The following is a 12,820-nucleotide window of genomic DNA, read 5'->3' on the forward strand; positions in this document are numbered from 1 at the left end:
ACATAGAATTTATCCTGTCTACCTGGAAATGTTTGAATAAGGGGAATTATTAATGAGGCTCTAATATCTTTATAGAAGGAGCAATGAAATACTGTCTGAATGAGATACTGTTTTTACAGTAACAAAGACAGAAGTAGTAAGAAAAGGAATTAAAGTTAATATATTTGCCTCCTCAAAATCATGTCTACCTCAGGGAAATAGCAAGATAATAATCCCAAAGTTAATTTGCCTGTTACCTGGAGTTTATAGGCAAAGATGGTGGGTCAGACAGAAACAGACATCGCATGCACTAATGGGCAGCTTGCAGAATGTCCCAGAAGAATATCATCCCAGTTAAAGGCAATGGCCTGTCTTGGAAGGTATTCTTCGTTCACTCATATAGCTCTTGTGTGAAGAATTCTTTTCAAGCAAATACAAAAGTCTAAAAGAAGTCCTCTAATCTTTATATACCACTTGATCGTTTCTTCCTTCACAGTTATTAGCATACATAAATCAAGATAAAGGTTTCATAATGTCCCTGGAATATTTTGGCTGCATAGTGCAGAATGCATGCTGTCCCTCTTATCTTAATGCCCTGTTCCAGGCACAAAATATTCATGGTACAAAACACGCCTACTACTTGCCTTTTTTAAACAAACAAACAAACAAAACGCACACTCACAACAACCCTAAAATACAAGACCAGATATGGGGAGGGAGTAAAGCAGACATGGGGGAAGCAGACTAGACTAGACTGGAGGTGGGGAGAAGATAGAAGATTTTCACACGGCATCGTTATATCATTGCTTTATCCTCCCAAAGTGTAGTGGAATTGTCATAACAGATAGATTCCAAAAGATTTTCAAATGAGGCTGTTAGTGTTCTTAAAACGTTGATATATATGAATTCAGCAATAAATGATTACAAAATGATTACAATTCAGCAATTCAACTGTTTTGAAATCGTTTTGTAATCATTTATTGCTGAATTCTGATATATCAACGTTTTAAGAACACCAAGAGCCTCATGTGAAAATCTTTTGGAATCTATCTGACAATTCCACTACACTTTGGGACGATAAAGGAATGATATAACGATGTCGTGTGGAAATCTTCATTGTCTAAGTCTAACAGATTTGCTGATGAGTCTTGGCAAGTCTGTTTCAAAGTAAGTCTCAATAATTACTAGAAAGTCTAATAATGCATAATATAACTAGGAATGTTCACACTTACAAAGTATTCATTTTCAGATGGCCTCTTCCATCTCCATGTCGAATCTTTTCGTAGTTGTGTCTGAGTATGTCTGCATATGCTATCTTTATTTATTTATCTATTTATTTTTCTCAAATATATGTGTATGTGGGTTGTTGTCTTTTGTGTTTTTTTAAACATTGTTTGAAAGTATTCTACCTATTAACTAAAGGTGGAAAATTGTGGAAAATGATGTAGTGTGTAAAACAATGATCAGAAATATCCAAAATCTCACCCCGTGAGAAAAATTATTGATCCTGATCATCCTTGTGTATGTTGGAAATATATGTTTCTTTTTACACATGCTTTTCTGTGCATGTTTTTCATATGCATCCTCAACCATCCATCGGTGTGTAGATGCTGGACACAAACTGAGTCTGGGATGCTGAAGGTCTCAAAAATAAGGAGAAGTTTACTTTATTGATGGTGATAATGACAATGATGACGATGATGACGATGACTGTGGAGTGCTTGCCCAATTTTAACTATAGCTAACCATTCAGCATTGTGAGGAATAAAGAATGTGACACTTCTTATATAGATGGAAAAGGCTACCTAGTATCTTCTCAGTGGAGATATCGTCCTCTTTGTCCCTGTAATGACTGGACCACCAGTCATTTTAGGACTTCTCTCAGATAGCAAAGGGTTAAACTGGGGAGAGGTACATGCTAATGAGAACTTACATCATAGCTGATCTAAGGCCCAACTGACCAATCAGCTGAGCAGGACCGGGAGTTTCAAGACCCTTCCAACAGAGGTCTTTAAAAGACCTCTGAGAGCATGTGGTCTTATGGCCTTTTTTTGTTTGGAAGCCCAGCTGTTGGGCCTGTGCCAAAAGGGCAGGCTTAAGAGATGCGGTTGGAGCTAGGCAATGGGAGCCAGCCTCTCACATCCAAAACCCATCAAGGACTATAATAAATAAAATAATAAAGTAATTAAACTTTTATTTGTATCCCGCTTTTCTGTGTCAAGACAATCAAAGTGGTTCACAACACATTAAAATCCACATTTACAAAATTATGTTCCAAATTCCCCCCCTTAAAACAGGATTAAACATGTTACAATTAAAATATCTATTAAAAACACAATAAAAAATACAACGAGGTGCATGGCGTCATGCCACCATGGGCTAATACATTATGTGGGGGGCAGTCATTCTGTGGCCGGGCACTTTTATTCAGGAAAGGCCATCTATAAATCCCATCTCTGTATGAGTAGCTTAGGAAATGTATTAGCTAGTACATCTAGATTTTTGTTATGTTTATCTTTTGGCTTGCCTGAAATGAACATCTTGTAACTATGTATTCTGTACCTGCAAGGCCTTGCGTGAATAATACCTTATTGCTCTATTCTGTCTTTCTTTAAAAGTATCTGCTGTCTCTGTACTCTGTACTCCTATACACATGCCTTAGCTCAGTTGTTGCTTGCTTAGGTTAGCAAGGGAAGGAACGTAAGTCCTTAGCAAGTCCCAGTGTGTGCTAAGGAGAGTTCATTGGAGATTCACTGGGTGGTGGCAGCTTGACTAGAGGATCTCAAGGGGACTCATTCTGCTCAGGAGGGAGTGGGAACAACAACCCAGGCAACTCTAGGGGAAATTAAAGGGATCTGCTGGGGCTAACGGCCGAGAACAGGGTGGCTGCTTGGACCCCAGGAATCATCACATGGTGACAGTGGTGTTAAAACACTATGGAGTTTATCACACACATTCAGTTCTGCCATGCTCCCTTTGCCCCAGCATCATTGATTTGCGACGTGAGCCCCTTGGTGGGATCGCGGATGGAGCTATTAAAGGGGAACGCTTCCATTTTAATCATGGAAGCGTTCTCGTAATTGGTTTTAAAAAGAGCCCTTTTCACGAAGAGGTTTGGGTGGAAGAAAAACCCACAATGTTCTGTGCATAAAGTCTTTTTTCTTCTTTTTTGTGGAAAATGATGTAGTGTGTAAAACAATGATCAGAAATATCCAAAATCTCACCCTGTGAGAAAAATTATTGATTCTGATCATTCTTGCGTGAAAAAATAATAATGATGTGTATCCATAGTCAGTTTCTTGAGCCATTCTCCCTTCAGCATTGCCTAGTATTTCTGTCAAAAACACAGCTGAAACTGGTGTGATCTTTATAGACAATTTATAAAAAAAGGCTGGCATTGGAATCCAAAATGGAATGCTTTTATCTACCTCTGTTCCATTTGGAAAATGTGCATATTACACCTATATTAATGTACTTAAACCAGTTGTGGATATTGAGTTTAAGTCACTGAAATCTCCTATAATCTCTCTCAAAGCCTTCCACGATACTTTACATTTTCTTTCTCCAGAGCACAGTCAATCACTGTTTGCTGCAATGCCATAGAAACATATAAACAAAAGACTTATTTTTGTGCAATGACTCACATATCATTATCCACAAAGCAGCCAAATGTCCCAGATATTAGCCTTAGGTAGTATTGTGCCCCCACTTCTCTTTGTGGAAGGCAATATTAGATATACCTTTGCCTTTGTATTTGGTACATTGAGTGAGGACAGGAAGCCTTGGTCTACCACATAACAACCCACTAAAACATTCCAGAAACTTAGTGAAAGCTTTCTTCTTCTTCATGCTCAGTTAGAGCTGTTGCACTTAGGTAGCTCAGTGGACTGACAGGCTGTGCAGACCAGCCATTAAGGCTGTCCTGGGGGCAGAGTTGGGGCATGGTGCACACATGACGTATGCCCCAACTCTGCCCCCATGGTGGCATGACGCCATGCACCATAATGCAGTGCCAAAGGAGCACAGAAAAGCTGTTCACCGGCAGATATGGCACTCTTTCCAGAGTACAAAAAGGAGCCATTTTTTGTGGGTCCTTTTTGCACCACTGAAAGCGTGCGCACGCACACACCTCTTTGACAAAAAACAGCAGGGATAAGTGGGAAGAAAATAAGTCCAGTTAATTGCAGTCAGCAACTTCAGCCACACCATAAGGTTCACTGGACCATTTTTCATTAAAGTGAGACATTAGAAACAGAGCTACTGGTATCTCATCCCCCTCCCCACCCCATGCCCATGGCAGTAGCTTGGTATAAGATGGACTGCATCTCCAAGTTCTAATACAATAAAAATGGGAATGAGGGATTTAAATCATACCCTAACTTGGAAAGTAAGATTGAGTGTGGAATGTGTTTCCTGACTGTTGGAAACTTGAGCATGTCCAGAAGAAGATAACAAAAGTGGTGAGAAGTCTGGAAATGAGACTGTGGAGGTGAGTATGTTTAGCCTGGAGAAAAGATGACATAATAGCCATGTTTAATTATTTGAAGGGATGTCATATTGAGGATGGAGCAAGCTTGTTTTCTGTTGCTGCAGAGACTAGGACATGGAATAATGGATTCAAACTAGAGGAAAAGAGATTTCACATAAACATTAGGAAGATGTTCCTGACAGTGACAGCTATACAACCATAGAACACACTGCTCAGAGAATGATGGATTCCCCTTCAGAGGTTTTTAGGGGCTGGGTGGCCATCTGTTGGGTGTGCTTTGATTGTGTATTCCTGCATGGCTGGGGGTTGGACTGGATGGCCCTCGTGGTTTCCTCCAGCTCTATGATTCTATGAGAAGGACAATCCTGGACTGATGAGAAACTTTATTCTGCAGAAAATTTGCATATTTCATACCAGAAACAATAATTTCTGCACAAAAATAATATTTCCAAATAGAGCTATCATTTTCTGTGCACTGTAATTTTTGATCAGAATAACATCTACAGCATTTTCTTTGTGCAGAAAATTCTGTTTCCTGAGCAAAAAATATAGGGTGCAAATTATGTGCACTGCTTCTATCCAATTCCTTGATTCATTCAAATTTATATATCTTTTTTTCTCTGGAGTCTGATGTCGTGTGGCACTTGTGTATTTTCTATCTCATTGCACTCCTCTTTCCTCCAGTTCTTAAAGTTAGAGAATTAACAATTTCCCTCTCACCTCTGACACCATGAAGTAGAGAGACATCCAAAGGGAGAACCCTTCTCAGGGGCAATAGCAAATTCAAAGATGGGGAGTAAGAGAGGGATGATCACCAGGACAGTAGTAGTAGAGGAAAGGATTACTCCCCCTCACAGCTATTTTCTAAAGACATTTACCATCCTTTTTGCAGGTTTTCCATCCTTTTATTTCTGTTGAGGGTTTTTTTTTCCTGGTGAGATCCAGAAATCAACTCAATATATACTTTCTATAAATGAACTGAAGTAAATTTGCTCTGCCATTAATGCAAACATGACAGACAGATGAAGAATGTCTTACCTTCCAGATGTTGTTGGAATGGGACATCTTACTTGCACCACCAGTAGTGAGGTATTATGAAGGTAGTCCAACAACATCTTGATGGCAACACATTAATCATCTTGATTTGATCTGATCAATACCGAATGGATTCTTTCCAGTTGATAAACATTTCAAAGAAGAAGAAGAAATCATTTGTAACCACAATCATGTTTTGTAGGTTCAATATTTTGTTTGTCACCAAAAAGAATTTGGAGGCCATTAATAAATCCTTTGTTCTTAATCACTTGCATCAGAGGCATCTATTCTTCAAGGAGGTAAATAAAAGAGCTGGAACTGTATTGCCTCAAGAGACCCATTAGGTAACAAATGTTTATTTGCTTTTCGAGGAATATCTCCTGAGCACAGATTAAAACATCGGGGCTATGAAACTGAGGAGACAATCAAGTGGTATCAGCAAAGAGTAGTCAACTGATATAAATGTGTTTTATTTATGTTTTAGAGAGAAGCTTTGCAACTTGACACAGACACACCTGGTCATATCCTTACAGGCTACCTATATTTCAGGTGAGCATCATCCATTGTTCTTTATAGTATCAGTAAGTTTTAACAGATCACATCATGTTCAAAATGTCTTTTTCTCCCACAAAAGGTATCAATTATAAATTACTGGGGAGGGAAGCAGCAGGAATCAACGGACTTGTTCCATTCTTGTTTGAAGAGGATTGACGACAATAAGACCTGGGACTAATGATTACCAGCTAATTGCTGTGGATATATGAGAAATTGGAAATTAGTATGACTCTCGTCTCTATGAAAGTTCTAAAATGACAGGGAAAGGTTGCACAACCTACAACCTGGCTCAGTTCTTCAGTCTGACTGGAGTTTGTTGGCTTAGTGCCATTTGGATGCACTCATTGTAAGAACAGATATTCATTTTAGCAATATCTGGAGTACTGCATGATTTCCACTTCTGATTTGCTGGCAAACCATAATTAACAAGGGGTGAGCTTGATAGAACACTATAAGGACAGTGCTTTAAACGCAAGCGACATGACCATTGGTTTATTGATAAGTAAAGCTCACAATTATGTCAAACATGTTGGTGTATGTTTGTTTGAATTTGCATGAAATAAAGATCAGTGCATGACTGCTTGCATTCTCTTTTAAATCTAGGAAAATACATGGATGAATTAGAATGGGAAAATCAAACCACCATAACAGAATTTCTTCTTCTTGGATTTGGGGATTTCCATGAGTTGCAGATTCTTCTTTTCTTTCCTTTCCTAGTCATCTACGTTTTGACCATGACTGGGAATATCCTCATCATTGTCCTAGTTTTGACTGATCAGCATCTCCACACTCCCATGTACCTATTTTTGACAAACTTGTCTTGTTTGGAGATCTGCTATACTTCAACCATTCTGCCCAGAATGTTAGCTAGTTTCTTGACTGGGAACAGAACAGTCCCTGTTCATGGTTGCATTGTGCAGTTTTGGGTATTTGGCTCTCTAGCAGCATCAGAATGCTACCTCCTCTCAGCAATGTCCTTTGATCGCTACGTTGCAATATGCAGACCCCTGCATTACACAGCCATTATGAAGACTAAAGTATGCCTCCAGCTTGTGGTTGCATCTTGGGTTTGTGGTTTTGTAGAAAACACCATCCTGATCTTGTTTGTGTTTGAGTTGAATTTCTGTGGTCACAATGAAATAGACCACTTCTTTTGTGATTTTATCCCTATAATGCAGCTGTCCTGCACTGACACCCATAAAGCACAGCTTGCACTGACCCTCCTAGCATCCTTTTGCACATTTCCAGCATTTATGTTAACTATAGCATCATATGTTTATATTATAAATGCCATTATAAGAATTCCCTCAGTGAGGGGTAGGCAAAAAGCTTTCTCCACCTGCTCTTCCCACCTTTTTGTGGTGTCCATTTTCTATGGAACAATTATCATTGTTTATGTACTACCCAAAACAGAAATACTGAAGAACCTGAACAAAATGTTTTCTGTTTTTTACACTGTTCTAACACCATTAGTAAATCCACTTATATATAGCCTAAGAAATAAAGAGGTGAAAGAGGCCTGGAAAAGATGTGTCATCAAATGTAAGACTAATAGAAATATAATGTGAGGCTGTCCATGTGAAACATTTGCAATAAACTTTATCACATATTCAGAATTTGCAAGCATTATTCTATGTACCTAAGTACTGTCATGGTTCTCATCAGGATTATATGAAAGGATGAAAAGCCCTTTGGGTTGTTTCTGTCAATGTGCTACTGATTATTTTTGTTATAATTGCCACCAGTTTGGGGTGAGGGATATACCCATCCCTATGGCAATGAGTTCTATTTAACTTCCAGGTGAAAGGGGGGCTCAGTGTTTGATCAAAGTTCTCCTCCTCTATTATGCAAGAAACCAGAGGCCAGGCACCAAGGAGCAGGGTTAGAAAGAATATTGTAAAGTAAAAAAAAATGAGCAAAAACAATTAACAATTAGAGATTAATTCCATGCAAACTTCATACATAGCTTTTCACAGAAAACAGCATTTTCTGAATAGAAAACCAATTTTTTTGTGCATGAAATTCCACACATAATTCGCACATGGTGATTTGCACAGTAAACAGAAATTTCTGCACCGGATATATATTTCTGTGCCGAAAAGACATTTTACTTTAATGAATTTGCTGTTCACCGTGCAAAATAACCACATATGAATTTTACCCAGACTAAGTCCTGAAATGCAAATAGGTCTCATGGTTTTCAAAGTCATCATTTTCTTGCAGTGGGGAGAAAATTGCTAAAATCACTTATTGCTTCCTTTAAGAAGAAAATTAGTGACAAATTACATTGCTACCAAGGAGGACTTTCTTCTCTATCTGCCTGGTATCATATATTATTTTGTGTAGAAGCTGAGATAGTTGGGCGTTAGTGTTTGCAGATGGGGAGGGAGTGAGCTATTGGGGTTCTCTAATGACAATTGTGTATTTAGAAGAGTGATTTTCATGGTCATCCTAAAGCCCTTAATCTCTCTGTTTCCAGGGAGCCAAGCAGATGCATGGCTGCACAATGCACAAAATGTTTGGCACTACCAAATGTAAATGATCAAAAAGCTCTGCCAGTCAGGCCACAGTGATAATGCAAGATCACCAGTCCTGTTATTTTTTCCTAAGTTTCTTCCCTTAGGAAGGTTTAAGGCAGACACTCACTAGATAACCGGGGAACTGATAAACTCCTCCACTGACTGTAACTATGAGCTCTTTATTGTATATTAAGTATAAAAATAATAATTTAAAAAACCCAATCTATTCTGTCAGCACTGAAGATACATTGCCACTGTTCCTGAGGTGTGATGCCACTGTAGATCAAACCAGGATTTATAAAATTGTGTAATGGTGGAAGTCATTACAAAATTTGGTGAGCAAAAGCCGGACTTTCTAGGTGACAGTGAATCTTGCAGTCACTGTGTAAATGGAGTGCTGGATCAAGTTGATAATACCTGAAGCAACACAGTTGGATCTAATGCAGAGTTCCCAACTTTTGTTGGACCGCGACCCCCATTGCAGGGAAAGTCCAGCCCACAGCCTCCCTGATTGGTTGGGAGGCCAGGAAGAGGCGGGACTTTCAGCCACCCACAAGCCCCAGGGGCCTTTGCAGCCGGAGTCGCGCCCCTTCCTGGCATCTGAACCAATCAGGGAGGCCACCGTTGAAGAAGGGGCAGGACTTCCGGACACAAAGGCTGCTGGGGCTTGCAGCCCCGTCCCTGTCCCCTTCTACCCGTGGGTGCCTGGCACCCGCGGGGAGAAGTGGAGGAGGCAGCCCTGTCCCCTTCTCCTCACGGGTGTCTTCGGCAGCATCCACAGAGAGAAGGGGAAGAGGAGGAGGCTGCCCCAGCCCCAGCCCCTTCTCCTTGCGGGTGCCTTCGGCGGCATCCGTGGGCAGAAGGGGAAAAGGAGGAGGCAGCCCCAGCCCTAGCCCTGGCCCCTTCTCTACGCGGGTGCCGGTGCCAGCGATGGCCCCCGCGGGGAAAAGGGGAGGAGGGGGAGGCAGGGAGAATCCCAACCTGGTGACCCCCGAGAATGGGTCGAGCGACCCCTAGGTTGGGAACCCCTGATCTAATTCAATGAGACATATTTTCATGAATATATCCTCCTTGGTCACAGATAGAACAGTCTGATAGTTGGTCCCAATAATGAATTGTTGACATAAGGTTGTGATGACTGAAAGGGAATAGTAGTAACTTTAATTATCTTTTTTGTCATCTCTTTGTTTTAAGAAATAACCTTGTTCCTGCTTTGAGTCCCTATTGTCAATGGCACATTTTATGTTCATACTACACAAAATGTGTCCAGCTGTATATTAGAGTAATGCCTGGAAGAACTGTGGGGTGGCTTATATGTATATGCCTTCCTCTTCCTATCATTCCATGGTCCCCCATTGTAGGTGGGCATACACTTAGGCAGGATTTCCAGATCCTGGACCATGCCAAGCCTCTACAACTATATTCAATAAAAAGTGTGCACCTTCTCCCTAAAAAAAAAAAAGGTATAAGTATGTGATTGTGTATATTTTACCCTGGCCTCCACCCTGCTCACCATTCACTGCTAGGGGCAGAAATGAATTATTTCAAAGAGATGAAGCTCATCTCCCCATCTCCAAAGTCATAGCAAATGGGCCACTCAGCTGTCTCATGGTATCCTTGTGTTTAGTGTGGCCATCCAAAAAAGGTCAACCTATAGATATATCACCACATATCCAGACTTCCACATGATCAGGAACTGCCTTTCTCTGTGTACATAATGTGTACATAATGTACATTAATAAGCCTCTCTTTCTCAGATAACTGCCTCAAATATGTGGATTTCACAAGCAAGGCCAATGAGTGTCACATTATCATGAATGCTACCAGGGAATACTGGAAAGTATATATATATTACCCCTCCTCTCACACACATATACATTCCAGTAGGCTACCTTAACTGGATGGAGTTTTTGTTGATAACAAGGGGTGCTATGACTTTTCCTAGGTTTGTGTCCCATGCACTGAAGGTAGTCAAACATAGGAGGAAAAAAAGCAAACAAAAAATGGGTATACTATATATCACTAAATACGAATGATAATAAATAACAAGATGCAACAGAAATTCTTAACCAGTATAAATATAATTGAACAATTATAACAAATGAACATAAAATGATGATGTAATTGATATTGGAGAATAACAAATGTAAATAAAGAGTTCAACCACAAAACAACTCGCAAGGATGTTTTGAGCTCTAGGGAGTCCATTCCACCTGTGAGTTCAGCACTGTTCTGCTAAGGGATCCTCCCTGTTCTATTGCAAGAACAGTTGTTTGGAAGACATCCTTCGATAATATATTGTGGTTCCTTGGCACTTCTTTAAAATTGAAGCCTGAGAGGAAGGGAGGGAGTAATAAATGTAGGTGGCGATATTCCTATAGAGACATATGTATTATTTGTTTGTTACCTAGAAGTCTAGAATACCTGATGAATAATGGGATGAAACATTGATAGTTTAAGAATCTAAAGGACAAGACTCTGTGTGTCTCAATTTCACAGAGCATAAGCATTGCCTGAGCTCACAGCTTACCTGTGAGTGAACACAGATTCATGAACTCAAGCAACTGTGAGCAAGGGAAGCTTGTTCAGAGAAATTAGCTTTCCATACTGTTCTTCAATTGTCATTGCACAGGAAATACTTTCCAGACACAGGAGCTGCTCACTACTGAATTTAAGCAATATAGGTTTTCCATCTCTGTTATTCTGTCTCTCTGTTACTTGCTCAAGTAAAGAAATAGTCTGCCTAGTCTCCAGACTCTAGGTGTTTCCATTGAAGTCAGAGTTGTGTTCTCCACCAGACAACAAAGTGAAGACAAGGTGAGTATTTGTTTGATTACTGATAACTTTTTAGATTGTAAGCCTGAGGGCAGGGAACAGTCTAATAAAAAAAATTGTATGTACAGCGCTGTGTAAATTTACAGCGCTATATAAATAAAGCTTAATAATAATAATAATAATAATAACTGTAGCACTATGTTAGCAGAGCAGTGCTACTTGTAGAACAGATAGACAAATTCAAACGCATATGGAGAATTGTAATATATTTGCTGATATTATCAAACACTCAAATGAGGGAGCTGACAGAAGCAGACTTCCATGCCTCTTCTTCCCCTTCGCAGTTGTATCAGATCTCTAAACTGCTAGACAGTTTTGGAGGAAGGAGCTCACAAATGGGACAGACAGTGCAACAAACTGAAAATTGACCAGAAGCTCTTTAAGCAAATGATGATGAGTTTTGACTCACAAAAGGCAGATTCTGGATCAAGCTATATGTAACCAGGTAGATTAGCTTTCCCTCTTTTACTCCTTCCTTGATCCTTTCTTTAAGTTTTTGTGAGAGTAGAAAACACAAGTTTTCCTACCAGTACAACTACCTACAAATAGGCTCCTACCCACCCAGTGAGACACTGTAAACAAATATTTGCTTTAGCAATTTAAAACTGTGAATGCTTAAGCATGGGAGCACTTATTTTATTTGTTCACTTTGCAAAGGAGTTACTGTAGCATATGATTGTTGAGGTATTATGAAGTTGGAAAAGATGTTTTACTCTGTACAGATATGTGCACATTTTGCATGCAATGTCCCCAATTCCTGTGAATTTTATGAACAGGTAACAGCTTTTTCAGTATAGAAAATAATATTCCGTCTTAGAAATATCTGATGCAGAATAATATTCCTTCTTAGAAATATTTCTCTGTTCAAAAATGTTGCTTCCTGTGCAGAAAATGCTGTTTTCTCAGCAAAACAACCATATGGGAAATTTTTGAGGAATAAATCCCAATTTTGAAGATTTGTATCATTCTAGGATGTTTCTTGTTAGGGTTTCTTGAAACTCAATGTCTGTCTGTCTGTCTGTCTGTCTGTCTGTCTGTCTGTCTGTCTGTCTGTCTATCTATGAATATAGATATTCCTTGAGTGTCAAGAAACCCTAACAAGAAATGTATGTATGTATGTATGTATGTATGTTTTAGAATATTTTTGAATACTGTTTCCATCCCCAGAGGGGACTTTTAGAAATAACTGCCTTTGGCTTAAGGCAGCTATATCCTATCTAAAGTAGATGGCAATTGTGTGATCATGCAGCTGTCAGGGGTTCCTCATTGCATCACTTCATTTGATGGTCGCACTAACAGCTCTCAGTAGTAAGGATGAAGATTGAAAACACAGAGTTACGGTGAAATTACACTTACAGATGATAAGAAAAGGTGTTTGAGAGTGCAATGTGAATGGGGCAGAGATGGG

General features: G+C 39.6%; 1 protein-coding gene across 1 annotated transcript; it reads left to right on the top strand.

Annotated features, from left to right (window-relative positions):
• The first annotated feature begins 6,669 nt into the window (after nt 1–6,669).
• Nucleotides 6,670–7,626, top strand: LOC149303365 (olfactory receptor 11A1-like). The gene has a single exon (XM_089480663.1). It carries the CDS (start codon nt 6,670–6,672, stop codon nt 7,624–7,626), a length of 957 nt encoding a protein of 318 aa, XP_089336789.1.
• Nucleotides 7,627–12,820: the final 5,194 nt, after the last annotated feature.

This window comes from Sceloporus occidentalis, unplaced genomic scaffold (assembly GCF_023333645.1).
Source record: "Sceloporus occidentalis isolate IW3139 unplaced genomic scaffold, rSceOcc1.0.p SCAF_14, whole genome shotgun sequence".
Classification (NCBI taxonomy): Eukaryota; Metazoa; Chordata; class Lepidosauria; order Squamata; family Phrynosomatidae; genus Sceloporus; species Sceloporus occidentalis.